At 40.6% G+C, this 27,649-nt stretch overlaps 1 protein-coding gene across 1 annotated transcript in view; it reads left to right on the top strand.

Annotated features, from left to right (window-relative positions):
• The window catches only part of ankrd13c (ankyrin repeat domain 13C), a 108,175-nt gene extending 83,879 nt beyond the window's left edge, over positions 1 to 24,296 (top strand). Inside the window, exons 9-13 of the mRNA XM_087990649.1 lie at positions 501 to 662; positions 8,617 to 8,696; positions 9,901 to 9,999; positions 11,954 to 12,054; positions 22,210 to 24,296. Coding sequence (XP_087846775.1) covers positions 501 to 662; positions 8,617 to 8,696; positions 9,901 to 9,999; positions 11,954 to 12,054; positions 22,210 to 22,340 — 573 coding nt within the window. The 3' untranslated portion in view covers positions 22,341 to 24,296. The remainder of the gene's footprint in view (positions 1 to 500; positions 663 to 8,616; positions 8,697 to 9,900; positions 10,000 to 11,953; positions 12,055 to 22,209) is intronic.
• The last annotated feature ends 3,353 nt before the right edge of the window (positions 24,297 to 27,649 follow it).

Below are 27,649 nucleotides of genomic sequence, written 5' to 3' on the forward strand. Positions count from 1 at the left end.
ACAATACTGTAGCTATGGCTTAACCTGCATTAGATACAGTTGCAGTGTAACTTCCCTGTTCATAAACTCTGCCTTGACTAATAAAGGTAAGTATCCCAAATGACTCCTTAACCACATTTTTTCTTAGTTTCTTAAAATTATTTTAAAGATGATGCAGGAGTTGCTGGTAGGCTAGCATTTGCTTCCTATCTCTAATTGACCTTGAAGGTCATAATGAGCCGTCGTCTTGAACCACTTCAGTCTGAGACGTGTCTGTAGACCCACAACAGAAGTCCAGTATTTAGATTCCATAACAGTGAAGCAACTGCAATATAGCTACAAGTCAGGACATCTTGGAGGAGAGTTTGCAGGAAAGTGTTGCTGTGCATCTGCTTGTGTCCCTCTGAGGTGGCAGGAGTTATTGGGTTGGAAGGTGTTTTGCTTTTAATTTGTTTCTACTTAAGTGTGATGCTGTGCAATTAATAAAATTGCCTAACTTTGAGAATAACAAATTTTTAAAGGAACGAGTTGGGAACTTCTTAGCAGATTTTTACTCTGTAAATGGCCTTGTTCTGGAATCCAGAAAGCGACGTGAGCACCTCAGTGAAGAGGATATCCTGAGAAATAAGGCTATAATGGAAAGTCTGAGCAAAGGAGGAAATTTGATGGAACAAAATTTTGAGGTAAATCTTATTTTGAGTACTGTGTTTTAAATGAGAGTAAAAGAAAATCAAATTTGTTTTTAAGTTTGAGAACAAATAAAGTTTCAAATAACATGCTACTTGAATATTACTGAAATTTAGTTTTTTTTTAATTCTAGAGTCAAACTTCAACATTTTATTATTGTTAGATGGATGCTGAACTCTTTAATGAATGGTTAGTTGGAGAGACTGAACACAAATTATATTGTCATGCTTGCTAGAATAGCACACTGGAAATCAAATCCTGTTGTTTCTGGCATTGTTACAAAAGTTGAGCTGGGTAGAATTCCCAGATTTACCTGATTTTTAGCCCAAGATAGAAACCTACTCTGCTTTCTGTATTTTAAGAATTGCTTTTTATTAAAAGTAATTAAACTCTTAACTACAGGTAAATAGTTGGCATATAACACTACAATGAAAACTGTTTCAAATTCCCCCTTAGTCTCTCGTCCTCCCCCACCTTGTACGATGTATATGCAGGAAACATTATCATTTGTATGGTCAGGACCTGGATCTGCACATCACACCAGAATTTGTCCATTACATCTGTTAACTATAGCTGCTGCTTCCTGGCCTGAAGCCAAAGATCACGTGTTATGGGGCAATACCACACATAAAATTATAGATGATCAGGTAGCTCACCTGCTCTTGCTGCCTGTCATAGGCATGCAGGAAGGATTTTAGCCTTCAAAATCCATCTGTTTGATCATGTTATCCATGCATGATCCACTGTCATTCGGTCCTGGAGTGGACTTGAAGTTATATCTTCTAGCACAGTAGCAGGGATAGTATCCATTGTGCTGCAAGGCCTTCCTGAATGGTTAGCCTCTGCCAAGGATGCCCACCTTGAAGTTTTCCTACTCCCTTTGCAAAGATCTGTGGGTGACTCTCCCACTGCGACCTCCTGGTCATCTCTGCCCTGAAGCATTCATTTCCCACCTGCATCCACCTATTGCAATCTCATCTACTTTTTCCCCAGCCCCAGCCCCACCCCCCCACTTATTTTTTAGTCTGCTTACCTATCCCCAGTCCTGATGAAGGATCCTGCCCAAACCGTTGACTCTCCTGCCCTTCTACAGCTTGACCTGCTGTGCTTCTTCCAGCTCCACATTTATCAACTATGCATCCTATCCGAACCTCCACTAGCATTTCTAAGACTTAGGAAGTCTCATTTCAAGAGGTTTCTGGGCAGGCAAAAATCTGCAGTTTTGGCTTAGTACGCCACAAGGGAGACCCATATTAAAGGTATAAGCTGTTGAATGAAAATATTTTCCCATCAAATCTTCCAAGACTTTTATTGTATTATTGAATCTGGATGTATCCTATCATAACTATAATTATAAAATCATACAGCTTTAAAACAGATGCTTTGGTCCAATCAGTCCATGTTGACCATAATCCAAAACTGAACTAGTTCCACCTGCCTGCACTCTGCCCATATCCCTCCAAACCTCTTCCTATTCATGTACTTATCCAAATGTCTTGAGCATTATATCTGTATCTGCATCCACCACTTCCTCTGGCATTCCACACAACCCACTCTTGGTGGGTTTTTTTTCAAAAACCCTCCATCTTTAAATATTTCTCCTCTAACTTTTAAGACCAGGGGGCCTATTTATAAGATCCCATCGCCTTAGTGCAAAGACCCCTGCCATTCACCTTACCCATGCCCCTCATGATTTATGGAAGCTTTGCTTCAATTCAGTGGTCATTATGAAATTAACTGCTTGGCATCAGGGTTTCCATGCATGATGGCGAACTAGCCACCAAAAAATTCATAGTATCTTGAAAGTGAAGTAGGTAGGTAGATAGAATAATGAAGGAGGTGTTTGGTATGCTTTCCTTTATTGGCCTGAGCACTGAGTACAGGACTTGGGAGATCATGTTGCGGCTGTACAGGATGTTGGTAGGCCAGTTTTGGAACATTGTGTGCAATTGTAGATGTGTCTGTTCTCCCCTCCCTCTCTTCCCCCCGCATAGGAGGGATGTGTGAAACTTGAAAGGATTCAGAAGAGATGGGCAAAGATGTTGCCAGGGTTGGAGGGTTTGAGCTATTGGGAGAGGCTGAATAGGCTGGGGATGTTTTCCCTGGAGTGTCAAAGGCTGAGGAGTGACCTTTTTATGGAGGTTTATAAAATCATGAGGGGCATGGATAGGATAAATAGACAAGGTCTTTTCCCTGAGTTGGGGGTGTTTAGAACTGGAGGGGATAGGTTTGGGGTGAGGACAAAGATTTAAAAGGTACCGAAGGGGCAACATTTTCACGCAGAGGGTGATGAGTGTATGGAATGAGCTGCCTGTGGAAGTGGTGGAAGCTGGGACAAATACAACATTTTAAAAGGCATTTGGATGGGTATATGAATAGGAAGATTATGAATCTATGGAATTCCCTGTCCAGTGAAATAATTGACGCTACTTCATAAATGTTGTTGTGGTTCTGTTCGCCGAGCTGGGAATTTGTTGCAGACGTTTCGTCCCCTGTCTAGGTGACATTCTCAGTGCTTGGGAGCCTCCTGTGAAGCGCTTCTGTGATCTTTCCTCCGGCATTTGTAGTGGTTTGAATCTGCCGCTTCTGGTTGTCAGTTCCAGCTGTCCACTGCAGTGGTCAATTTTTCTGAGCCTTTAAAGGAATTAAGGGTTATGGTGAAAGGGCAGGTAAGTGGAGCTGAGGCCACAAAAAGATCTTATTGAATGGCAGAGCAGGCTTGAAGGGCCAGATGGCCAACTCCTGCTCCTAATCCTTATGTAAGGATTTAGAGTGAAATGGGACTAGATTAATTTTGAATATCTGGTCGGCATGGACAGGTTGGACCAAAGGGTCTGTTTCCGTGATGTTATCTCTGACTCTAGAGAGTTATAACTGTACAGAAGGGAATTGTGGCCTCTTCTTACCAGTGGTGGCAACAACATAGCTGCCCTGGAATGCAAAGCAGGTCAGGCTTGTTGGGCTAATCAGGGAGTCTCTAATTTTGGTTGAGGGTTGTGGAGGGAGGGGAGTGTCTTATTGTAGACCACATGATGAGATCAGAAATCCATAGCTTCAGATCTGAGTTTCAACTAGAACTTAATGGCCAAGGAACGTGTGTTCTCACACAGCTGTCAGGTTATCCACCTATAAATCTTTCCAACCCCCTAATGGCAGAAATTAAGAGTGGAGATTCCTGACAAGCTGCATGATGGAAAGAAAATTGGAGCCCCTAGCATTTCAGTTGAAAGCTCTAGACTACAGCATGCATGTAAAAGTTCACAGTTGCCATGGAAACTGACACCAAGTGATTTGTAAGACATTCAATATTTGAGTGAATGGGGAGGAAAAAAGGTTACTAATAAGACAGTTGATTATCTAAAGTACTGCGTGTTGAAGTATTGGAGACATGATGAATGATGGCATTTATGTTGGCAATGTAATATGAAATAAATATAGATGTTTTGTTTGAAAGGAAGGATAATTATGAAGACTATGGTCAACATATGCAAAACGATGTAAGGAGACAAAAGCTGTAAAAGTATACAATACCATTTTAACTCCTCAGTTAAATGACTAACTTTGGCCTACCAAATTCTGTCGTTGCAAATTCATGTGCAGTCCAATTTTGTGGTTTATTTATTTCAGATGCTTACCAGATTCAGAGGAGCTTGTTTTAAAATCTTATTAATTCTTATAACTCCCGTTATAAATGTTATAGTTTTGAGGAAGTGATGGCCTAGTGGTATTTTGCTGGACTGTTGATCCCCAAAAAAAGATCCAGGTACAATCTGTTCTCATAATGCAATAGTTCCGTTCTTGTGCGATCTTGCGTCTGAGAAAATTGTGCGATAGCTACGCTATTTAAACTAATGGAGCCAGAATCGCATTATAGCCCAAACCCATAAGGAAAGTTTGTGTTCTTCAAATTCTTCAATTGCATTAAAGAAACACCTTATCGCAGAACCGCCTCTAATATTCTGGGACCTGGGTTCAAATCCTGCCACAGTGGAGTTTGAATTTGAAGATCTGGAACTAAGAGTCTAACAATGACCATGAATCCATTGATTTGATTGTTGGAAAACCCATCTGATCCACTGTCTATTTGGGAAGGAAACTACCCTTAACTGGTCCGACCTACGTGATATCCGGAGCTGAGCAGCCTTGGTGGAACCCCCACTGAATGGCTCTGAGCTTGTTGTCACTAAACAAGTGCTTCTTGAGTCTAGAGTGGACAAACACTAAGCCAATGGAATATATGAAAGAAAATGTGAGGCAATGTTCTTTTAGCAGGAACAATAGAGGATCTGAATAAGCGAATGAAGAAAGCCTGCAGAAAACTACACCACAGAAGGATTTGGGAGTCCTTGTACTGAATTTTTTTAATGCTACTTTTATAAAAAAGGTTCAGGTAATAAAAAAGGTTCAGAATGGAATGTTTGACTGTTATTTCAAAGGGAATGAAGTATAAAAAGAGAAATCTAGCTAAAACATTCAAGGCACCTGGGATGCTGTAAATAGTTTTGTTTCCTAATCTTAATGGACTGCAACGAATGCTATAGTCCATAAAAGGTTTGAGGGTTTTTGAGAGCAATAAAGTAGGTTGACCCTGTACTCATGGGTGTCCTAGAAGCATGTAGTGATCGTTGTTGGGATTCCTACTTGAATGACCGAGACCTTTGAATACAGGGCACAGTTTCAAAATTTGAGATAGTTGGGATGCATTGTGGACTGAAAAGAGGCTCATTTAGACTTTCAAAAGAATGCAGGAGATTTGGTGTTTTGGGCAGACAAGTGATAGATGAAATTTAATGCAGAGATGTGTGAAGTGATTCATTTTGATACAAGTAATGCAGACAGCCAAAATCAAAGGGATACACTTTTCAAAGGGTTGCAGGAAGAGAGAAACTAAGGCAAGGTATTTGTATATAAATCATTTGAGAGTGACCGGCCAAGCTGAGAGTGCAGTTAATAAGTCTTTTGTTAATTAATTGGGGCATAGTGTATAAAAGCAAGAATGTTATGTGTGTATAGAATACTGATTCGGCCTCAGCTGGATAATTGCATGCAGTTCAGGGTGCTACACCTTTTAGAGATTACAGTAAAGATGCAATAAAATGGAGATCAACTTCAGTTATGTAAAAAGATTTTGAGAAGTTGGTACTCTTCTTGGAGACAAGATGGTGGAGAGGAGATTTTAATAGAGGTATTCAAATTCGAGGAGTCTAGGCTGAGTAAATAGAGTTAGTCATAGTGATGTACAGCATGGAAACAGACCCTTTGGTCCAATCTGTCCATGCCGACCAGATATCCCAACCCAAGTCCCAGCTGCCAGCATCCGGCCCATATCCCTCCAAACCCCTCTGATTCATATACCCATCCAAATGCCTCTTAAATGTTGCAATTGTACCAGCCTCCACCACTTCCTCTGCCAGCTCATTCCATACATGTACCACCCTCTGTGTGAAAAAGTTGCCCCTTAGGTCTCTTTTATATCTTTTCCCCTCTCACCCTAAACCTATGCCCTCTAGTTATAGACTCCCCGACTCCAGGGAAAAGACTTCATCTATTTATCCTATCCATGCCCCTCATAATTTTGTAAACCTCTATACGGTCACCCCTCAGCCTCCAATGCTCCAAGGAAAACAGTCCCAGTCTGTTCAGCCTCTCCCTATAGCTCAAATCCTCCAACCCTGGCAACATCCTTGTAAATCTTTTCTGAACCCTTTCACGTTTCACAACATCTTTCTGATAGGAAGGAGACCAGAATTGCACGCAATATTCTAACAGTGGCCTAACCAATGTCCTGTACAGCTGCAACGTGACCTCCCAACTCCTGTACTCAATACTCTGACCTAGGACCTTACCATTAAGTGTATAAGTCCTGCTAAGATTTGCTTTCCCAAAATGCAGCACCTCGCATTTATCTGAATTAAACTTCATCAGCCACTTCTCTGTCCATCGGCCCATCTGGTCCAGATCCTGTTGTAATCTTCGCTCTCCACTACACCTCCAATTTTGGTGTCATTTGCAAACTTACTAACTGTACCTCTTATGCTCGCATCCAAATCATTTATGTAAATGACAAAAAGTAGATGACCCAGCACCGATCTTTGTGGCACTCCACTGGTGTCTGGCCTCCAGTCTGAAAAACAACCCTCCACCACCACCCTCTGTCTTCTACCTTTTGAGCCAGTTCTGTATCCAAATGGCTAGTTCTCCCTGTATTCCATGAGATCTAACCTTGCCAATCTGGTTAAAAAATAGTGTGATTAGGCCTAAGAAACAACAAAACTTCACTCAACATTTTTGAGTGAGGACTTGGTTTCAGACAGTGCTTTTCAGGTCCTAATAGAGGTGGATTCAATCAAGGCTTTCATTAAGGAATTGGATTGTATCTGGAAAAAGTGTGCACTTTTGCAAGGAGAATGGGGAGACGTGGCTCCTACTGAGAGTCAGCATTAACATGACTGGCTGGTTGAATGTCATCCATTGCCATAACGTTTTTCTTTTCAAATTCAAATGGAGTCCTTTCATTGTTCAAATTTCAAGTGTTTCTGCAACAAAAGCATCCTAGTTATCTAACTACTTATGTATAAGTTAATGATTAATTTCTAATGTTGACTTGTTCACCACAAGTATTCTCTAAATGACATACCTATAGCAATGAAATAGCAAATCCTCTGACTCACCTTGAAAACACCATGGGGGAGTGTCAACTGACGTATTATGGTTTCTTTTGGATTTTTTCTACAAATTCCTTTATGCCCACAAATATAATGCAAATTGCTTATGTTAACTTGTCATGTTGTAATTCTGCACACTTAAGTGCAGAAGCTAGAAACCATTGCAGTTTCCAAGATATTGATTCTGCAAATGTGCTTTATCCTCTTTGTTCTGCTAAAGCCAAAATAATTATTTGCTGTCACCAAGTGGCCTTGAACAAGAACTGGAAGGCATTTTATTATTTAATATGAAGCTTCATTATACAAGTACAGAAAATATTGCTTGTAGATTTGGGGAATAATTACCTTTTTAATTTTGAAGCTATTTTTACATTCTAACAAATTCAAAGCAAAAACTGAGTATATTAAAGCAATAAATTTATAACTGTTGCTTTGAGAAAAGGAAAATATTGTTTTTGAATTGTTTGCGCAGATTTCTTTCTGTATGCTTCTAAGCTATTCAGCCAGTTAGCTTTTTAATAATCTGCATTGCAAGGTACTGCATCTAGAATTGTTTTGCACTCACTTTTTCTTTTTTCTTTCTTCCTTTTTATTGCCTGTTTCAGGGCTCGACTGATCACTTATGGATGTGATATTTTGAGTGACCATGTCAAGAGTGCTTTTTTTTCCCCAGTAACATCCTAACATTTAACGGGCCTGTCACGTGTTCAAAAACCAGTCCAAACTAGTCAGCTGTTGCTGCTGCCTCAGATTGCATGCCACAGTTTTGACCTCCTTAATTCTCCTAGATTTTGTTAACTGTTAAACACTAGGGAATTAAAAAAAGGTTTGGTTTGCTGAAAGAACAATTGTAAACATGTATGAAAGGAGAAGAGTAGCTTTCTTAAACCTGTGGATGGAATAAGTATTTAAGGGATGGTTATGGATTGGCAACAAACTTAAGCCGTGCTGTCAATAGCATAGATACTCTGGAATTGCATTGACATCGCTTCTACACGATGTATTTTTAGTAGGAGACATCTTTAGTGTAACAGTCAAAATGAGGTGGCATCTCCGATTTCTTGCTTTGTCCAGTGGACCAAAGAAGAACATTCACAAGAACCAGCATCAAAGAAATAAGGCATTGTGGGTTTATGCTGGCAAACTAAAATATCATTATTCAGGAAACATCAGCAGCTCCAAACTTTCAGGGACTGGAATCTGAGATTTGTATGAATCTAGTATATATGAAGTTGCTGTGTAAGGTTACTTTCAAGTTTTGAAATGTTGAATTTTTTTTTAACAGCCTGTTCGTAGACAGTCACTCAGTGCCCCACCTGCTAACACAATAACATGGGAGGAGTACATTTCAGCGGAGTCTGGAAAGTAAGTATTGTGGCATTACTAGCAAACTATTATTTGTTTTATTAGAATGTATTTGAAGTAGACTTTTTTATTCTATTCACACCAGCTTTCACATTGAGTTTCTGGATAGTTTTGTTTTCCTCTTATTTGGTATGTGTATGGGATAAGTAAAACATATTAATATGCTAAACTAGTGGCACAGATCTTCTGGTCTGCAAGATAGTTGCAGAACAGATGTATAATCTGTGTTGGGGCATGATGATGATGATGCAGGAATTGCCTAGAAAGTTTGAACTTCTGGGCTTACTCAGACTTTGGATCTACAGATGTGCATTTTTTTGGATAACTGTTCTGGAAGTAGAACATAAATGTAGCAGACCTTTGGCAGTTCTACAAATTGTCTCCTCCATTACATTCTCATTGATACTCGAACTGTTCCTGAACTGACTTTGCCACCAAATGTCTCTCTGACTTATCCCCCCAAACCTGACCAGACTTGATTCCCTTTTATACAGCTGTGACACAACCACAAATGTCATCCTACCCCTCCACAATTTGTGTCTCAGAAATCTAGCCATCATAAAACTTAATAGAATTTTTGTCGCAGAATTCCCCGTGCAGTGGCTGTTTGAGATTGGCCAGAAATTGTTCCAATTTGCAACATTTTAAGCACATTCCAATTAGTACTACCAAGTTTCTACAAAGTCTAAACAATTCAGAACTTTGAAATCTGTTTGATAGTGTGTTTGGATTACACTTCCTTGTGCAAGATAAGTGAGACCTCTGGTCATTGTCTCCCAGAGGTTGGTCTGGTCTATGGTCGAATGTTGAATAGTAACTTTCGAATTGCTATGGAAACTGGTAATTACTTTATAGTGATGTTAATGGCAATAGAAATGCACCTTAAATCTTAAGTATGCATTTTATTTTTAGGGAGGATATTTTCCCATGGTTTCTAAAGCAAGGGATTTTTTGCTTAATCACTTTGCTATTTTGGGATGCATTTATGTTGAATGGCTTGGAAAACTGATTTATTTTCAATATTGCTCAGTGGCTCTTTGATATTAAATTATGTGTGATGGGGAGCATTCCTTGGTTTGCTGTACCAATTGTCTTGATTAATGTGAATGCTTTTTTTGTATATAATAAATCTTATTTCCTCTTCTACATCGTGTATGCAATTATTTCACCTGTTCACTAATATAACTCCATATTTCTGTTTTAGGGCTCCTCATCTAGGAAGAGAATTGGTCTGCAAAGAGAGCAAAAAAACATTCAAAGCCACGATTGCCATGAGCCAGGAGTTTCCTCTGGGCATTGACTCGTAAGTAGCTTTATATGACATACCATCATTTTCTTGTAGATGTGCTGCAAATACACAACACCCAATTCTTTTGGTGTACAAACTGAATCCTAAATGGTAAAAGGTAGGTTAGCATTTGATGCAAACTCCAGTCAGTCAGTTTTGCTTATTAGTTTTCCTCAGTGTTCAAATTGAATTATTTGTTTGAAATGCTATCTTCTAAGGAAAGGGAAGTTAACTTGCATAATTGATATCTAAAGATAATTTAAAAATATCTTTGCTTACCCTCTCCTAATATAGAAATATTTTTATTATAAAACCTCAGTTTGTTTATGCCAAGGTCACTGATCATAGCTTCTGTTCCTGCTACTGCACTGTATTAACTGGCACCAGATATCTTTCAACTGTTACTCATGTACATTAATCTGCATTTGATTCCTGGCCAGGCAAAGTCTTAGTTTTAAAATTCTTGTCCTTGTTTTCCAAAGTCTCCAGGCTTCTCCTCTTTCTTCACTTGCCCTTACATTATTGGCTCCAAGATACCTTTCATCAAATTCAGGGAACTTCAAGAGGATAGAATTTAATCAGTCCTACCACTTCCTGTCTGCACATTTTAGTTGATAAGGCCCAAGTTCTGAAATTCCCTTCATATACTTCTGTTAGTCACTTACCTTTTGAGGCACTCCTTTTAAAAACGTACTACTTTGACCAAGTTTTGATATCTGAACTAGCAATTCTTTGTGGCTCAATATCACACATAGTGAGTTTTGAGAAGATTTGTAGCTCAGGTTGAGGTTTTGGATGTAGGTTTCCTGGCTGAGCTGGAAGGTTTGTTTTCAGACGTTTCATCACCATACTAGCTAACATTAGTTAGTCTCCAGATGAAGCACTGGTGGCATTGCCTGCTTTCTATTTGTTTAGGTTTCCTTGGGTCGGCAATGTCTCTGCCTGTGGTGATGTCATTTCCTGTTTTTTCTCTCAAGAGCTGGTAAATGGGATTGTTGATTTAGAGTTCCTGTTGGAATGCCATGCTTCTAGGCATTATCGTGCGTGTCTCTGTTTCCCTTGTCCTAGAATGGATGTGTTGTCTCAGTCAAAGTGGTGTCGTTCCTCATCTGTATATAAGGATACTAGTGAGATTTGGTCATGTCTTTTTGTGATTCGTTGATGTTCACGCAGCCTGGTGGCTAGTTTTCTGCCCGTTTGTCCAATGTTGTGTGTGTTACAGTTCTTGCAAAGTATTTTGTAAATGAACCTTGTAAGAACTGTAACAAACACTACATTAGACAAACGGGCAGAAAACTAGCCACCAGGATACATGAACATCAACTAGCCACAAAAAGACATGAGCCACTCTCACTAGTATCCTTACATACAGATGAGGAAGGACACCACTTTGACTAGGACAACACATCCATTCCAGGACAAGCCAAACAGAGACATGCACGAGAATGTTTGGAAGCGTGACATTCTAACCAGCACTCTACCAACAAACATATTGACTTGGACCACACTTACCAGCCCTTGAGAAAAAAAACAGGAAATGACATCACAGCAGGCAGTGACATCGCCACAGACCATGCCACCAGAGCTTCATCCTGAGGCTCACTGATGTTTTTTAGTATGGTGACGAAACGTCCGAAAACTAACCTTCCAGCTCTGTGAACAAACCTACATCTTACTTACATCGTCTAGTGGTACATTCTTATGAAGTGTATTTTGAGGTGTTTTATTATATTAAAAGGTGCTGTGTGTATCACAGTTGTATTTGAACTGAAATGAAGAATCTAATCAGTTTTTCTCAATGAGTAGGGCCTCATTCTTTGGTTTAAATTACTAGTGTTATTGCGCTAATATTAAACCTGGTGCAACAATCACAAGCAATCAATTGAAAACTTTTTATGTTTTCTTGACTTATTATGACAGTTTATTCTGGCTTTCTAACATTTATTTTTCTGTGTTCCCTTACTAATAGGTTACTGAATGTTTTAGAGGTCGTAGCACCCTTCAAGCACTTTAATAAACTCAGAGAATTTGTTCAGATGAAGCTTCCACCAGGATTTCCTGTTAAACTAGGTAATTAATAAGATAATGGCAAAGTGGAAAACCGTGTGCTTCTCAGTTGTAGTGGAATAGAACTCTGCTTCTAATGGTCCACAATGCCATATGAAGCTTAATTGAGTTGCCACATCTATTTAATATTGCTGTAGTGTCAGACACTGCCACGTAATGGCAAGTTTCTTTGAAATTATACATTTAGATATTAACCCTGACATTACTAATTTTCTGCTACTGTGATCCATGAATTGATTAGAATTGTAGTGGAGACCCTTTTATACAAAGGATGTCTTGAGGGAATTCAAAATCTGATCATGTTTCAGCAGTCACTCTTAAACATTACTTGACCCTGAATTTCACTTTTTTACTTTTGTCAAACATCTCAGGAATTCTAAGAAGGAATCCTTATTCTGTATATTTACCACTGCGAACTAACATGCTTTGTGCAGTGAACTGAAGTGGACCATATGTTGATAAGACGTAATAAAGGAAGGTGTGAACAGTCTCATTGAAAATAATCTCTAGCATCAACAAGATACTTTACAAAAGGTTAAATTTTATAATAGGTGCTCATGGCATTGGACGTAGTATATTAGTGTAGATAGAGAATTGGCTAATGGGTGGGGATGTAAGGAGTTATTTTTTGAAGTTTGTGACTTGTAGCCAGTGGGGTTACTGGGAACACCACTATTTACAATATGCATTAATGATTTGGAGGAAGGAAGTAAATGTCCAGGGTGACCCCACCCCCCCACCCCCACCCCCTCAAATCTGTGGAATCTTTTTCTGCGGCCTGTTACCCATGGTTTACCACAACCCAAACATATTATAGGGGAATCTTTCAGGACCGGGGGGCTGCCAGGAAGGTAAATTTCCTATTTAAATAAATGGGTTCACTCCTATCCATGGTTTTGGGCTTCTGTGGTAGGTCTTGGAACATATCCACCGCAGTACAGGAGGACTACTGAACTGTATCCACATTTACAAGGGGGATATAGTACACTTAACCAAAGTTGGCAAAAAATTGGCAAATGGGGTATAATGCAGGAAAATATGAAGTTGTTCATTTTGGAAGGAAGAACAAAACAGTTTTTTAAATTGAGAAAAGCTGCTGAAAGGTGCAGAACAAAGGGATTGGAGGGTCTTGTGCACGAAGCACAGAAAATTAGCACACAGGTGCAACAGGTAATCAAGAGGCCTACTGGAATGTTGGCCCTTGTTTCAAGGGAGTTGGAGTATAAGAGTAGGGAAGCCTTACTGCAACTGTACAAGGTGCTGGTGAGACCACAAGGTGCTAATGAGTCTGGAATACTGTGGGTAGTTTTGATTCCCTTATTTATAAATGATGCTTAATTGGAAACAGTTTAGAGGAATTTCACGAGGATGGTCCTTGGCATGGATGCATCTCCTTTCCTATGTTAGACCCTGTTGATGGGAAGAGCAGCATTTCCTTAATGCCCAGCATAGCATACGAGCTTGGTATTATTCAATGTGGGAGCATCACATGCTGGAAAGTCTTTATATAGTTGAAAGCATTAACTTGTGTTAAACAACAAAAGTGAAAAAACAAAAAGGCCTGTTTGTTTTTGGGAATAAATGGGCTTTAGAGGAATTACTAATATACAGGCAATAAATGAACACTTCACCAACCACGCACCTGTTAGGACTTAGCTGACACCAGATTCTATCTGGCTTGTTGCACCCAACACTGCACTGCTCTATGTTGAAAATGACGCTCCTCCTGCACAATATCCTCATCGTCATAGGGATATATAGACCAAAGGGTCTGTTTCTGTGCTAACTAGTCCATGTCAACCAGATATCCTAAACAAATCCAATCCAATCCCATTTGCTAGCACTTGGCCCATATCCCTCTCAACTCTTGCACTTCATGTACCCATCCAGCTGCTTTCCCAACTCCTCAACATCCATCACCTCCAATATACAGCATTCAAAGATTATGCAGCACACTGCCTGAAATGTACTGTTAAGGCCATCACCACCACCTTGCCTGCATCAATCCAAGCATTGGCACTTAATCTTCAGCATGCTTATTTTCTGTGATGGACTGTATTGTATGTATGCTTTGGCCATAGTTGCAGTAGATAGCTCTGTCTCCATTAACCATACTTAGTAGGCTTCTGGCACTTGAACAGAAGCAGGAAGATGAAAATTCTCAAGTATATAGGTATTATGGAGAATGTGAGGACTGCAGATGCTGGAGATCAGCGTCAAAAATTGTGGTGCAGGAAAAAACAGCAGGTCAGGCAGCATCTGAGGAGCAGGAGAATCGATGTTTTGGGCATAAGCTCTTAATCAGGAATGTGGAGGGAAGGTAGATGGGAAGGCGATGGCTGATGATGGTGAAAGGGTGGAGTGGGGAGGAAGATAGGACAATTCAAGGGCAATGTCGAGTTGAAAGGTTGGATCTAGGGTGAGGTTGGGGAGAGGGGAGATGAGGAAACTGATGAAATCGACGTTGATGCCATGTGGTTGGAGGGTCCCAAGGTGGAAGCATTTTTCCTCCAGGCATCTGGTGGCTTGGATTTGGTGATGGAGAATCCCAGGACTTGCTTGCCCTTGGCAGAGTAGAAGGGGAAGTTGAAATCACCAGCCACCAAGCGGTGGGGTTGTTTTGGCGTGCGTGTCCGAGATGTTCTCTGAAACATTTTCCAAGTTGGTGTCCTGCCTCCCCAATGTAGAGGAGACCACATAGAGAGCATCGGATACAGTAGATGAGGTACTTCGATGTGCAGGAAAATCTCTGCCAGATGTGGAAGAATCCTTTGAGGCCTTGGATGAAAGTGAGGGGGGGGGGACGGGACATATGTGGGCGCAGGTTTTACCCCTGTTACAGTGCAAGGGAAGGTGCTGGGAGTGGACAGTGGTTTGGTGGGGGGGGTTGGGTGTGAACCTAATGAGGGAGTCGCAGAGGGAATGGTCTCTGCAGAATGTTAATAGAGGTGGGGAGGGAAATACATCTCTGGTGGGGTCTGACTAGATGGCAGAGGATGATACGCTGTATGCAGAGATTGGTGGGGTAGAAGATGAGGACCGGGGGGGTTCCATTCTTTGTTGCAGTTAGAGGGGTGGGGTTCAAGGGTAGAGGTGCAAGAAATGGAGGAGATTTGCTGGAGGGGGCAGTATTGACACGTGGTAGGGGAAACTGCAGTTCTTGAAATAGGAAGCCATCTGGGATGTCCTGGAGTGGAATTGCTCCTTCTGGGAGCAGATACAGCAGAGGTGCGGAATTGGCAGTAAGGGATAGTGTTTTTACAGGAATAGGAGGTGCAGTAGTCCAGGTAGCTGCAGGAGTTGTTGGGTTTGAAGTAAATGTCCATGTTGTGTCGATCATTGGATATGGAGATTGAGAGGTCCAGGAAGTGGAGGGAATTGTCAGATGGTCTAGGTGAACTTGAGGTCAGGGATTATATAGGCATTATGGCACCTCCCAGGGAGTACTTGCTGCAGACTTCTAACATATAGTGCCAATGATCATGGGATGCCTAGTACTGATGATTGAAAATAATTTGAGCATTGGTGGAATAGGAGGTTTTTATGATGAAGTCAACTTTATGATATGGTGTTTTCAACTCAACATGTGTCCAGTCTGTGCAGTTTTGAGGGAGGGTTGGTGCTTGTCCTGGGCTTGCTGGCACATCTGTTCCTCCTCCTTATTTCTCCCGTGGCTTAATCTGTTGGTAGTGATTCTGATGAGTTTGTATGGAGAATATTAGAAACTGAACAGTCCTTAGTGTTGGGAGCAGTCAGCATTTGCGTCTCTGATAACCATTTAGCATTGTCCTCTGTCCAGTCAGACAAAGGCTATGGAGTGGCCTTTGACATTGAGACCTTGTTTTGATGTATGCAGCACATTATGACATACATTAGACGAGGAGATTCTAAGTGCAGCAGGACTACTCCAATCTTGTCCTTTTCACCTTGCATCATTTGGGAGTCATCATTATGTGTAACAGCATGTTAGCATATACTTGTAGTTCAACGCCATACCCTTGTGCAATCTGAGATCTTGGATTGTTTTTGAGTTGTGGCCTGTAGGTGCCACTTTTCGGATCATATGTTCATAAGATATAAGAGCAGAATTAGGCCATTCAGCCCATCGAGTCTGAGCCGCCATTTGATCATGGCTGATATGCTGCTCACGCCCACTTGCCTGCCTTCTCTCCATATCCCTTCAAGCCATTACCAATTAAAAATCTATAACTCTTTTTGAAATTTACTCACTGTTCGAGCAGCCACCACACTTTGGGGTAACAAATTCCACAAATTTACAACCCTTTGGGAGAAGTAATTTCTCTCAACTGTTTTAAATTTGCTACCCTTTATCCTAAGACTATGACCTCTCATCCTAGAATACCCTACAAGAGAAAGCATCTGCTCCACATTTATTTTATCCGCACCTTTTATCATCTTGAATACCTCTATTTGATCTCCCCTCATTCTTAATTCCAGAGAGTATAGACCTAAACTGTTCAATCTGTCTTCATATGACAAACCCCTCATCTCTGGGAACAATCTAATGAACTTACTCTGAACTGCCTCCAATGCCACTACATCTTTCCTCAAATAAGGGGGCCAAAACTCTGCACAATACTCGAGGTGAGACCTTGCCTAATGTCCTGTATAGTTGCAACAATACTTCCTCATCTTTATATTGCATTCCTTTAGCTATAAAAGCCAACTTTCTATTTGCTTTCTTGATTATCTGCTGTACCTACATGCTAGTTTTGTCACACATGAATGAGTACACCGAGATCCCTCTGCTCCGGAACGCCCCAAATTCTCTCCCCATTAAGATAATAAGTCACCTTGCCATTTTTTTTTAACCCAAATGCATGTCCTTGCATTTAGCAACATTTAAACTCTGGCACATTTTGGCCCACACTCCTATTGTATCCATATCCATTTGTAAGGTTCTTATTTCCCCATTGCAATTTACCATCTTATCTATTTTTGCATTGTCTGCAAATTTAGCTATAGGGTCTCCTATTCCTGTATCCAAGTTGTTAATGGTGATTATAAATAGCTGGAGTCCAAGGACCAAACCCTGAGGTACCCCACTAGTTATATCTTGCTTTCCAGTTAAAAAAAAAATTGTCCTGATAGACTTGCAGAAGACAATCATCTATCCAAGCTAGTAAATCACCCCTAATCCCATAGGGACCAACTTTGTGAATTAACCTTTTTGTGCGGCACCTTAACAAATGCCTTCTAGAAGTCCAAATCACCTGTGACTATTTCTGCTTCAGAGATGGCAGTGATCACTTATACTGACCAGTGTCATGGTCAAGATTACTTGTGGCCAGGATTTATAACCTACATGGTTGGATGCTGCATTTCTTTGTTACATTGTTATCCTTCATCAGTTCTGAGTGCCTGCATGTCCCCATCCAACATGTATTGATTTCCTAAGGTTAACCCCTGAGCCCTGGCCTTGCAGCTTAATTTTATATCCTAACCATAATGCTGCACATGCACACCCCAACCTCCTCCAACAGATAGGGTTGTCAAAGGACAACCCCAACCCCATACACAATCATCTCCCACCCTTTTTTTTGTATACTTAGTTATCCCCTCTGCATCCCAGCGTGCCATCTCCAGTCTCCACAATTGGATGTTCCCAAATCTCTCTACTACAGTTGTCACCCCTGATAACCATCCCTGTTGACTTTCAGGGGGTAGGGTCCCAGGATTACCCATAGCCTACACTCTTGACCCCTTAGAAGGGCAGCACAGATTGTTGAGTGACCAGACCCTGATTAGTATCTGTGTACACCCCTGACCAACTTGCTGCTAATCCTCAGATTGGTTGCACTGGATCTGTGGGACTAATAGTGGTCTGCTTCCAACACTATAGTGTTACAGGATCTCTGACCAGTTCAAGCTGCCAACTGTCCGTAGACTCTTTCCTGCAGTAGAATCAGGTGCTGCCATTGACTGACTTTGGCAACAGTCTCCCTTGACCAAGGACCACTGCCTTGAGACCTTATTGTATGATTGGTTGAAACATATAAAATGTGTTGCTGTGTAAGATGCTGGCACGTGCTTTGATGTGCCTTTGCTGTAATTCAGTTCTGTACAGCAATATAACCCCTTTGATCACTGTTGACAATGATGACAAGCTGCCTGGCTTTGTGTCTGCACTACAAGGCAAGACTGAAGTACTGTGAGCCTGTATGCTCTGAGGCAGCAAAAAGATAACACAGGGGATGCTATTGGCATTTCAAGTAGGCACAAAGTGAGAGCATTTAAAAAAAACATGAAGAGCTGAGGTGCATCATGCCCTGATGAATGGTGCCTGTCCCTACACACCGATCGGCCTGACAGCACAATTTCAAGATAAGATGTCAGTGCATTTCAGTATGCTGCATTGAAGAGCTGTGTTCAAAGTACGTACAAAATGTGCCATGGTGATGAGTTGAGGCTGGTGCATGTCCAATGCTGCCCTCTGTGGCTGGGGAGATATGATGCAGACAGTCACTGCCCGTGAGCCCTGAGATGCTAGGGACAGCTGGCCAAGCAGAAGGCTTGTAGGAGCAAGCACTGAGCTGAAGCAGCCAGGGACCTGCTCTGACATTCATATCAGGAACTGTTGCATGCATTGAGAAGATATATTTACATGGTTAAAGGCCTCTTGCTGATAACTTGTAACCAGCTTGTCATATTGCCAATCAAACATTGAGAAAAAATAAAAGTGAGATTTTCCCATCAGTGTTGAATCTCATTTTTCCAGCCTTATCATATTTTCCCAACTGTCTTGCTGTTGCCCATATCATTCGTGGATTGGGAAAATTCCACCCATGAAATTTGTGAAAAATGGGAGGTAACAACATGTTCAAGGATTTTGAACAGAAAACTGAGATTGGAGATGAGGTGGTAATTTGTGGTGATGGTGATGGCAGATGGCAGACTGGAAGGTTGAAAAAATGCCAAAGGGGAGGATATTGGCAACATCTGTCAACATGAGAAAGAAATGTTGGGGGAACCTGTAATTTGGTTGGCAGTGAGGTTCAGGCAACAGAAGGTTGTCAGCTCCTCTGTTAAAGGGACTTAAATGTTTATCAATCCAAATTACGTTCTTGAAGGAGGAATGTTTCCTATAATATGCCTGGGTGGCTAAGTTTGACACTAGAGAATTGGTAGGAAAAGGATCCAGTCAGTCCTGAAGCAGCCTTTTAAATCAAAAATTGTGGTTTTGGTCCTCCTCATCTAGTCAAAAATCATTCTATCCAGCTAGTTGTGTGCTATAAGAAAGATTTGTTGACCTTGAAGCATTGAGAAGATTTGCATAGAAACGTAGAGGGGAGCAGGCAGAGGCCATTCAACCCTTCAAGCCTACTCAACGATTCATCACCATCGTAGTTGATTGTCCAACTCCATAATCTAATTCTGTTTTCTCCATAACCTCTGGTCCCATTTGCTCCAAGTGCTATATTTAGCTGCCTCTTGAGTACATTCAATGAATTCCACAGGCTCATCACTCTTTGGGTGAAGAAATGTCTCCTTATCTCATTCCTAAATGGTCTGCTGTGAATCATCAGACTGTGACCTCTGGTTCTGGACACCCCCACAATTGGGAACATCCTCCCTGCATCTACCCTGTCTAGTCCTGTTAGAATTTTATAAGTCTGTATAATACCTCCCTCACTTGTCTGGACTCCTTTGAAAACAATCCTAACCTCGTCAATCTCTCTTCATATGTCAGTCCCGCCATCCCCAGAATCAGCCTCATAAACCTTCACTGCACTCCTTTGAGAGCAAGAGCGTTCTTCCTCAGGAAAGGAGACCAAAACTGCACACTAATGTTCTGGGTGTGGCCTTACCAAGGCTCTGTATAGCTGCAACCACATATCCCTGATCCTGTATTCAAAACCTCTCGCAATGAAAACCTACATGCCATTTTCCTCTTGGCCACCTGCTGCACCTACATACCTACCTTCAGCAACTGGTGCACAAGGACACACAGGTCCTACTGCACACTTCCTCCCTTCTCCTGATTTACAGCCATTCAGGTAGTAATCTACCTCCTTGTTTTTGCTTCCAAAATGAATAACTTCACATTTATCCAAATTATACTGCATCTGCCATTGATTTTGCCTACTCACCCAACCAGTCCAGATCATGCTGAAACATCTCTACACCTTTGTCACAGTTCACCCTCCCACCCAACTTCATATCATTTGCAAACTTTTGAGATGTTACATTTTGTTTCCTCATCCAAATCATTTTGTGAATAGCTGGGGGCTAGTACCGATCCCTGTGGCATGCCACTGGTTACTGCCTGCCAATTTAAAAAGGACCCATTAATTCCTATTCTGTTTCTTTTCTACCAACCAATTTTCTGCCAATCTCAATACACTTCCCCTAATCTCATGTGGGACTTTGTCAAATGCTTTCTGGAAGTCCAAATATACCACATCGACTGGCTTCCCCTTGTCATCTCTTACAAGGATGTTGCCAGCATTGGAGGGTTTGAGCTATAAGAAGAGGTCGAATAAGCTCTGGCTTTTTCCCTGGAGTGTCAGAGGCTGAGGGGTGACCTTTATAGTGGCAGCTAGACAGGATATTGAAGGGGGAGTTTGGTCCAGTTGCCTTTATCGAACAGTGCACTGAGCATAGGACTTGGAATGTCATGTTGCAGCTGTGCAGGACATTGGTTAGGCCACTTCTGGACTAGTATGCTCAATTCTGGCCTTTCTGCAATAGGAAAGATGTGGAACTTGAAAGCGTTCAGAAAAGAAATTGCAAAGGTGTCATCAGGGTTGGCAAGTTTGAGCTGTAGGGAGAGGCTGAATTGACAGGCTATTCTCCCTGAAGTATTGAAGGCTGAGGGGTAACCTTAGAGGTTTATAAAATCATGAGGGGCATAGAGTGAATAGCCAGTGTTTTTCCCAGGATAGGACAATCCAAAACAAGAGAATGTAGGTTTAACTGGGAGAAGAATGGTCCCTTTTAAATCCAAGAGGTAACTTGAGAGGTTGGTGCTTCCATGGAACGAGCTGCCAGAGGAGGTGGTGGAGGTAGGTACAATCCAACATTTTAAAAGGCACCTCAATGGATACATGATTGGAAAGGCTTAGAGGGATTTGGGCTAAATGCTGGCAAATGGGACTAGGATTAGGATATCTGGTCAGTGTGGATGAATTAGGCCACAGGATCTGTTTCCATGCTGTATGACAATAAGTCGTACCCCAATTAGGAAAAGCTTAATTGTAATTTTTTATCTGCTTTTTTAAAATCCATACTTTGTTCACTGCATTGATAAAATGCTAATTTTGAAAGGCATAGAGTCAGAGTGAGATGTACAGCACAGAAACAGACCCTTCGGTCCAACTCGTCCATGCCGACCAAATATCCCAACCCAGTCTAGTCCCACCAACAATACCTGGCCCATATCCCTCCAAACCCTTCCTATTCATATACCAGCTCATTCCATACCCGTACCACCCTGTGTGAAAAAGTTTCCCGTTAGGGGTGTCTCATATCTTTCCCCTCTCGCCCTAAACCTATGCCCTCTAGTTCTGGACTCCCCCACCCCAGGGAAAAGACTTTGTCTATTTATCATATCCATGCCCCTCATGATTTTATAAACCTCCGTAAAAACACCCCTCGGCCTCTGACGCTCCAGGGAAAACAGCACTAGCCTATTCAACTTCCACGGTGGCACATTGGTTAGCACTGCTGCCTCACAGCGCCAGAGACCTGGGTTCAATTCCCGCCTCATGCGACTGACTGTGTGGAGTTTGCACGTTCTCCCCGTGTCTGCGTGGGTTTCCTCCGGGTGCTCCGGTTTCCTCCCACAAGTCACAAAGATGTGCAGGTCAGGTGAATTGGCCATGCTAAATTGCCCGTAGTGTTAGGTAAGGGGTAAATGTAGGGGTATGGGTGGGTTACGCTTCGGCGGGTCGGTGTGGACTTGTTGGGCCGAAGGGCCCGTTTCCACAATGTAATGTAATCTAATCAATTAATATAAAATGATTGATTTGTATACAATATGGTGATACAGTAAATTTGCCTTCAAAATACTAATCAAATATTCTACTAGAAGGGAGGAACAATTTCAAAACTCAATCTGGAGTGTTTTACAGCAATTAGCATCTCCTTGTGTATGATTTTTGACCTGTATTAATTATATTGTTTCCTATTCTTTAGACATACCTGTGTTTCCAACCATCACTGCCACTGTGACATTTCAGGAATTCCGATATGACGGGTTTAACGACTCTATCTTCAATATTCCGAGTGACTATACTGAAGACCCCAGCCGGTTCCCTGAACTTTGATTTGACTGCTTGTTATTGTGGGACTAAAGAAAATGTTGGGTGCTGTGTACTCTGATTTTAATCCATCCAGGAAATTGATTTCGTTCTTCCTTTGGTGATACAAAGGTATCATTTGGAGAAACTCTGGAACATTCCTAAGTGGAAGAACGGAAAGTCTTGCAGAAATAGACGATACAGCATTTCTTTGATTTGGAAAAATCCCTTTATTAAATTCCTGACCTTCAGTTTGAAATGTTCTCTTTGCAAAATCATCCATTTAAAACTTTAACCTTTTCATGGAAGTGTATATACATTATATCAATGATTAAACAATTTGGTTGCTTTAAAAAAAAGGCATTTTGCTGTAATTCACCTTCAAGTAATTGGCTAAATGAGAAGACAAAGTATCAGTATGCATACCAATTTAAGACTAAAAAAAGCCAAATTGCCTCAATTTTTTTTCTAGGATTGGTATGCTTTTACTATTTTGATATTTATTTGTACCCCTATTTTTGGGTACTAATTCAATGTCTTAATATTTAAAAAAAAACACTATTTTATTAATGCTACATTTAGTTTTACAAGTGTTGGCAAAAAGAGAAGCTAGGTTCCAAAAGAGTAACCTACAGAGTGCAGGATGTAACATTTATTATTTTGACACTCTGGTGGTTCAGAATGGTAAAAGTTAGTGTTCTGCAGTTTCAAGTTGAGTTGAATCTTGTTTTAATTAGCATTACATGATTCTAAAAGGGAAGTATTGGCTTTTGAAATTAATTGAAAAATTATTGTATAAACATTGTGCGTACACAAGCAAGGTTTCAAAGTGGTAATATTCATCTGGGATATTAGAAATATTCCATTGCTTCAACTGGAATTGCATGGAACTTCCAGTAAAGACTTTGAGATTTGTTTGGCTGTAGTGTAGTACTGCATTGTTTAGCCAAGGCTGAGTTCACTTCCTCTTTGGGTGAGAAGACAGGTGACCAAAAATGGCTAATCAGTCTTGTTGAATACAATAATGATTCCCCACTTTTTCCATATGAAAAGAGATTTTTTTTCATTGTGTCAAGAAAAAAAGCTAGGCTGTGGTTGATGCAAAACTGTCACTCAGAATTCATAATCTACACAGTGAGTATTTTTTGTACAAAAGCTTTTAAAAGAAACTAATATAATACTCCCAAAAATAATTGGAATTCTGTTCATTGAAGCACCAGCATTTTGGTGAACAGAATTGTTCCAATTTAATTAATGCATTGTATATAATCCCACAAATAAGTTTTCCTTAAAAAAAAAAATCCTACTTCTTTTTAATGCTTGTATAACCATGTTTAAAGTCAAAGTAGGACTATCCAAGTGAGAACTGTCTGAAGGCTACCTCACTCGTGGAACAGAGTAATGTGCTCTCAACCAGAGTCACATGACACTTCTTTCTTGTAACTGATTTATCATCTTGCTTGTGACTGGTGATTTTGTAAGGTTTGCAATTCCTTTCAAGTCTTAGACATCACTGGTTAAGTGTGAGAAGTTTTAACCTTTTGAAGATTGTATGAAATTAACATTTCACAAGTTATTCAAATCTTTCCTCTAAGCTAACAAAAATGGAAGCATGAAGAAATGAATAGGGATGTAATGATATGAAAGTGTTAAATTGGATAATTAGTTTTAAAAGAACATGTATCTTATAAATGTATCAATATCTTGTGGTATTGGTATAATGAAAGACTAGCGCTAAGTTGTTTACCAAATGTGCTTTGTACAAATAAATATAGTTCAAAACTCTGCGCATTTGTGCTTGCTTTCTTTACATTGTTTTTAGGAATTTTATAAAAACTGAAAAATTTAGCATAAAATTGGTAACCTTTGTTACTATGAAAGACTTCAAATTATTCAGTTATGATTTCATTTTGATTGTGATTTTCATTTAAGTCAAATTGTATTTTCCTATTTGTATTTACCATTAAAAATAATATAATTAGATTTGCTTGTTGCTTTTTTCTTGATTTTAAAGTAATTTGCATGTATGTTGCGAACAAGTATTGGTGGTTTGATCTCATTTGTATCTGTAATTGGTCTTACTCTAATTTATCCTCCTTGGCCATCTTACTGTAGAAAGACATTGAGTAAATGACATCTTCACCAGTGAAAAAGACAGTATAAAATCATCTGAAGAACAGTCACTGATCCAAAACGTGAATTAATTTCTCGCAACAGATACTGCCTGGCCTGAGTTTTTCCAGCAATTTTTAATTTTATTTCTGATTTCCAGCATCTGTAGCTAAATCATCATTTGACTAATCAAGTGCATCAGTTTGCAGACCCCCCCCAAATCTGTTTTGCTCCTTGAAATGGATCATTTACGTGTTACCTGGTGAAGATCCGGTATGTGATGGGGGGACGGTGTTGGATCTTATTTCCCAAGAAGGACTTGAGTTGTGGAGTAGTGTCAGGTAATCTTTATTGCAGCTTTATTTTCAGTGCAACTTCATTCCTCTAGAACAGCACACTGTTTAGGAATATCATTAACCTATACAGTTTTAACTGAATGCACAAAACATCCACCCCCAATGTATTTCCTGTTATTTCCCAGACTCTATGTCCCTGTAATGACATGGGGATAGCTTTCACTGTCTGAAACTGGTTTGCTCTTATAGTTTTTATTTAAATCTTTTTCCTCTAAGGCTTTCAGTGATCAGTGAATCCATAACTTCAGAATCTATATCTATGATTATCTGATGAATCTTAACTAAAACTGTTAGTGTTGTAACAGTTAAATAATTTGAGATTCCCTAATTAAAAGACTTGTGTAAACAACTGCAGCTGCACATGATCTGGAGAAAGGTATAGGTGATCTGATTAGCAAGTTTGCAGATGACACTAAGATTGGTGGAGTAGCAGATAGTGAAGGAGACTGTCCAAATGCAGCAGAATATAGAGAGATGACAGATTGAGTTCAATCCAGGCAAATGCATTTTGGAAGATCCAATTCAAGAGTGAACTATATGGTAAATGGAAAAGCTCTGGTGAAAATTAATGTACAGAGAGGTCTGGTTGTTCAGGTCCATTGCACCCTGAAAGTGGCAATGCAGGTCGATAGTCAAGAAGGCAATGCTTTACTTTATAGGACAGGGTTGCCAGGTCATTGTATAAGATTTTGGTTTGGCCACATTTGGAATACTGCGTACAGTTTTGGTCACATTATCTAAAGGATGTGGATGCTTTGGAGAGGGTGCAGAGGAGGTTCACCAGGATGTTGCCTGGTAATAGAGGGTGCTAGCTGTGAAGAGGAGTTGAATAAATTAGGATTATTTCATTAGAAAGACTGAGGTTGAGGGGTGAACCGGACTCAGGTCTACAAAATCGTGAGCGGTATCGACGAGATGGATAGCCAGATGTTTTTTCCCCACAGTGGGGGACTCAATTATTAGGAGTCACGAGTTCAAGATGAGAGGGGAAATGTTTTTAAGGGAGATGTGTGGGAGTTCTTTACACAGGGTGGTGGGTGCCTGGAACATGTTGCCAGTGGAGATGGTAGAGGCAGGCACACTAGTGTCATTTAAGATGTATCGAGACAAATACATGAATGGGGAGGGAGCAGAGGGATACAGTTCCTTAGAAAATAGGCAACAGGTTTAGATAGAGGATCTAGATTGGTGCAGGCTTTGGAGGGTCAAAGGGTCTGTTCCTGTGCTGTATTGTTCTTTTTCACCAAATCCAAAATTATCTGTTCTCTAGTGGGCTCTACCTCAAGCTGTTCCAAATAAAATCTCATTGGAATAAAATTTGTGGAATACCTGAGATCTGCTGAAAAAAGATTTTTTTTCCCAGTCCACCTGCATACTGAAGCCCCCCCATGATTAGTGTCTTAATGCCTCTCTTACATGGCTTTTCTACCTCCTGATTTTTCTTTTCTGCTCCATATCCTAATTACTAGGAGGCCTGTAGATAACTACCATCAGGGTCGTCTTTTTCCTTTGCGGTTCCTCGACTCCAGCCAAATATTCTAAACCTTCCAACTGTATATCACTTCCTATCAATTTAGTTTCATTTCTTACTAACAAGGAAACCACAATCATCCTGCCCATCTTCCTGTCCTTTCAATAGGACATGTATCCTTTTGGATGTTTAGTTCTTAGCCCTGATTTCATTGTAGCCACATGTGACTACCTACAATGTTATACCTCAATTTCAATCTGCACTATAAGCTCATTTACATTAATGCATATACTGTATGAAATTAGTCCTGCAATTTCACACTATGCCCCCCCCCCCGGTCTGTCATCAGTGTCCCCTTCAGCTGTGCCTGAAGTTAGGGTAGAGAGTATGGAAAGGGTCTGGAAACTTTAACCTCTACTGAGCCTGACCACCCTCTTCCCAAACCAGGCATTACTCCTGAGATTTTTTTAAACTGCTTTTAAATTTAGGGGACATAGGTAGTTGGAGGCTAAGATGAAACTCTTTCCCACTTCCTTCCTATATTGTTGGGCCATGAAAACTGGAGCTTCCCCCTCCCACTTGTTCTTCGACAGCACACTGAGGTATTCTAACCTCTGGCTAGCAGAGAGGCAACACAGCCTTTGGGACTCTTGATCATGACCACAAAGATGTCTATTCCTCTAACTACACTATCCTTGTTTGCAATTACGTTACTCCTTTCTCTGCACCTTTTGAATAGCTTCCTGTTTTGCGTGCTATGAGCATGTTGCTCATCCTACCTGTAGCCTCCATTCTCATCCATATATAGTAAGAACTTCAAACCTGTCAGACCTTGACCTTGTGTAAGGATCCTTCAGCGCTACCTCTTGGATCATCTACCTGCCTTGCTGCGGGTCACATTCTCCTGTCTCTGATTGCTCATCAAATAATAGTGGAAATATTGTCCATCAAAATCTGCAACTTCTTGGTATGACATGTCAATCCATCTTGTTTTATAGAAGTGCTAACTAACCCTGGTTCAAATTGTAGTGTAGAAGAGAGTGCTAGTATCAGTACCATCCTCTGATAACAAAGCCCAACACATTTGTACAAAAGACATGAAAATGTTGCAAATATTTTTAGTATTGAGATGCCAATGTTGGCTAATTCAGTGATATCTAAAGGGACTGGATGCAGCAAAGGCTATGAGTGCGAACATTCTGGCTGTAGTACTGACGATTTATCCAAGATGTGTTTTTTTTTTAAAAAGATTAGATTATCTACAGTGTGGAAACAGGACATGTGGCCGAACAAGGTAAAAACAATGACTGCAGATGCTGGAAACCAGATTCTGGATCAATGGTGCTGGAAGAGCACAGCAGTTCAGGCAGCATCCGAGGAGCTTCAGCAAAATCGAT

Source organism: Chiloscyllium plagiosum, unplaced genomic scaffold (genome assembly GCF_037043375.1).
Source record: "Chiloscyllium plagiosum isolate Xiang-an unplaced genomic scaffold, Cpla_swu_hap1 HiC_scaffold_9, whole genome shotgun sequence".
Lineage (NCBI taxonomy): Eukaryota > Metazoa > Chordata > Chondrichthyes > Orectolobiformes > Hemiscylliidae > Chiloscyllium > Chiloscyllium plagiosum.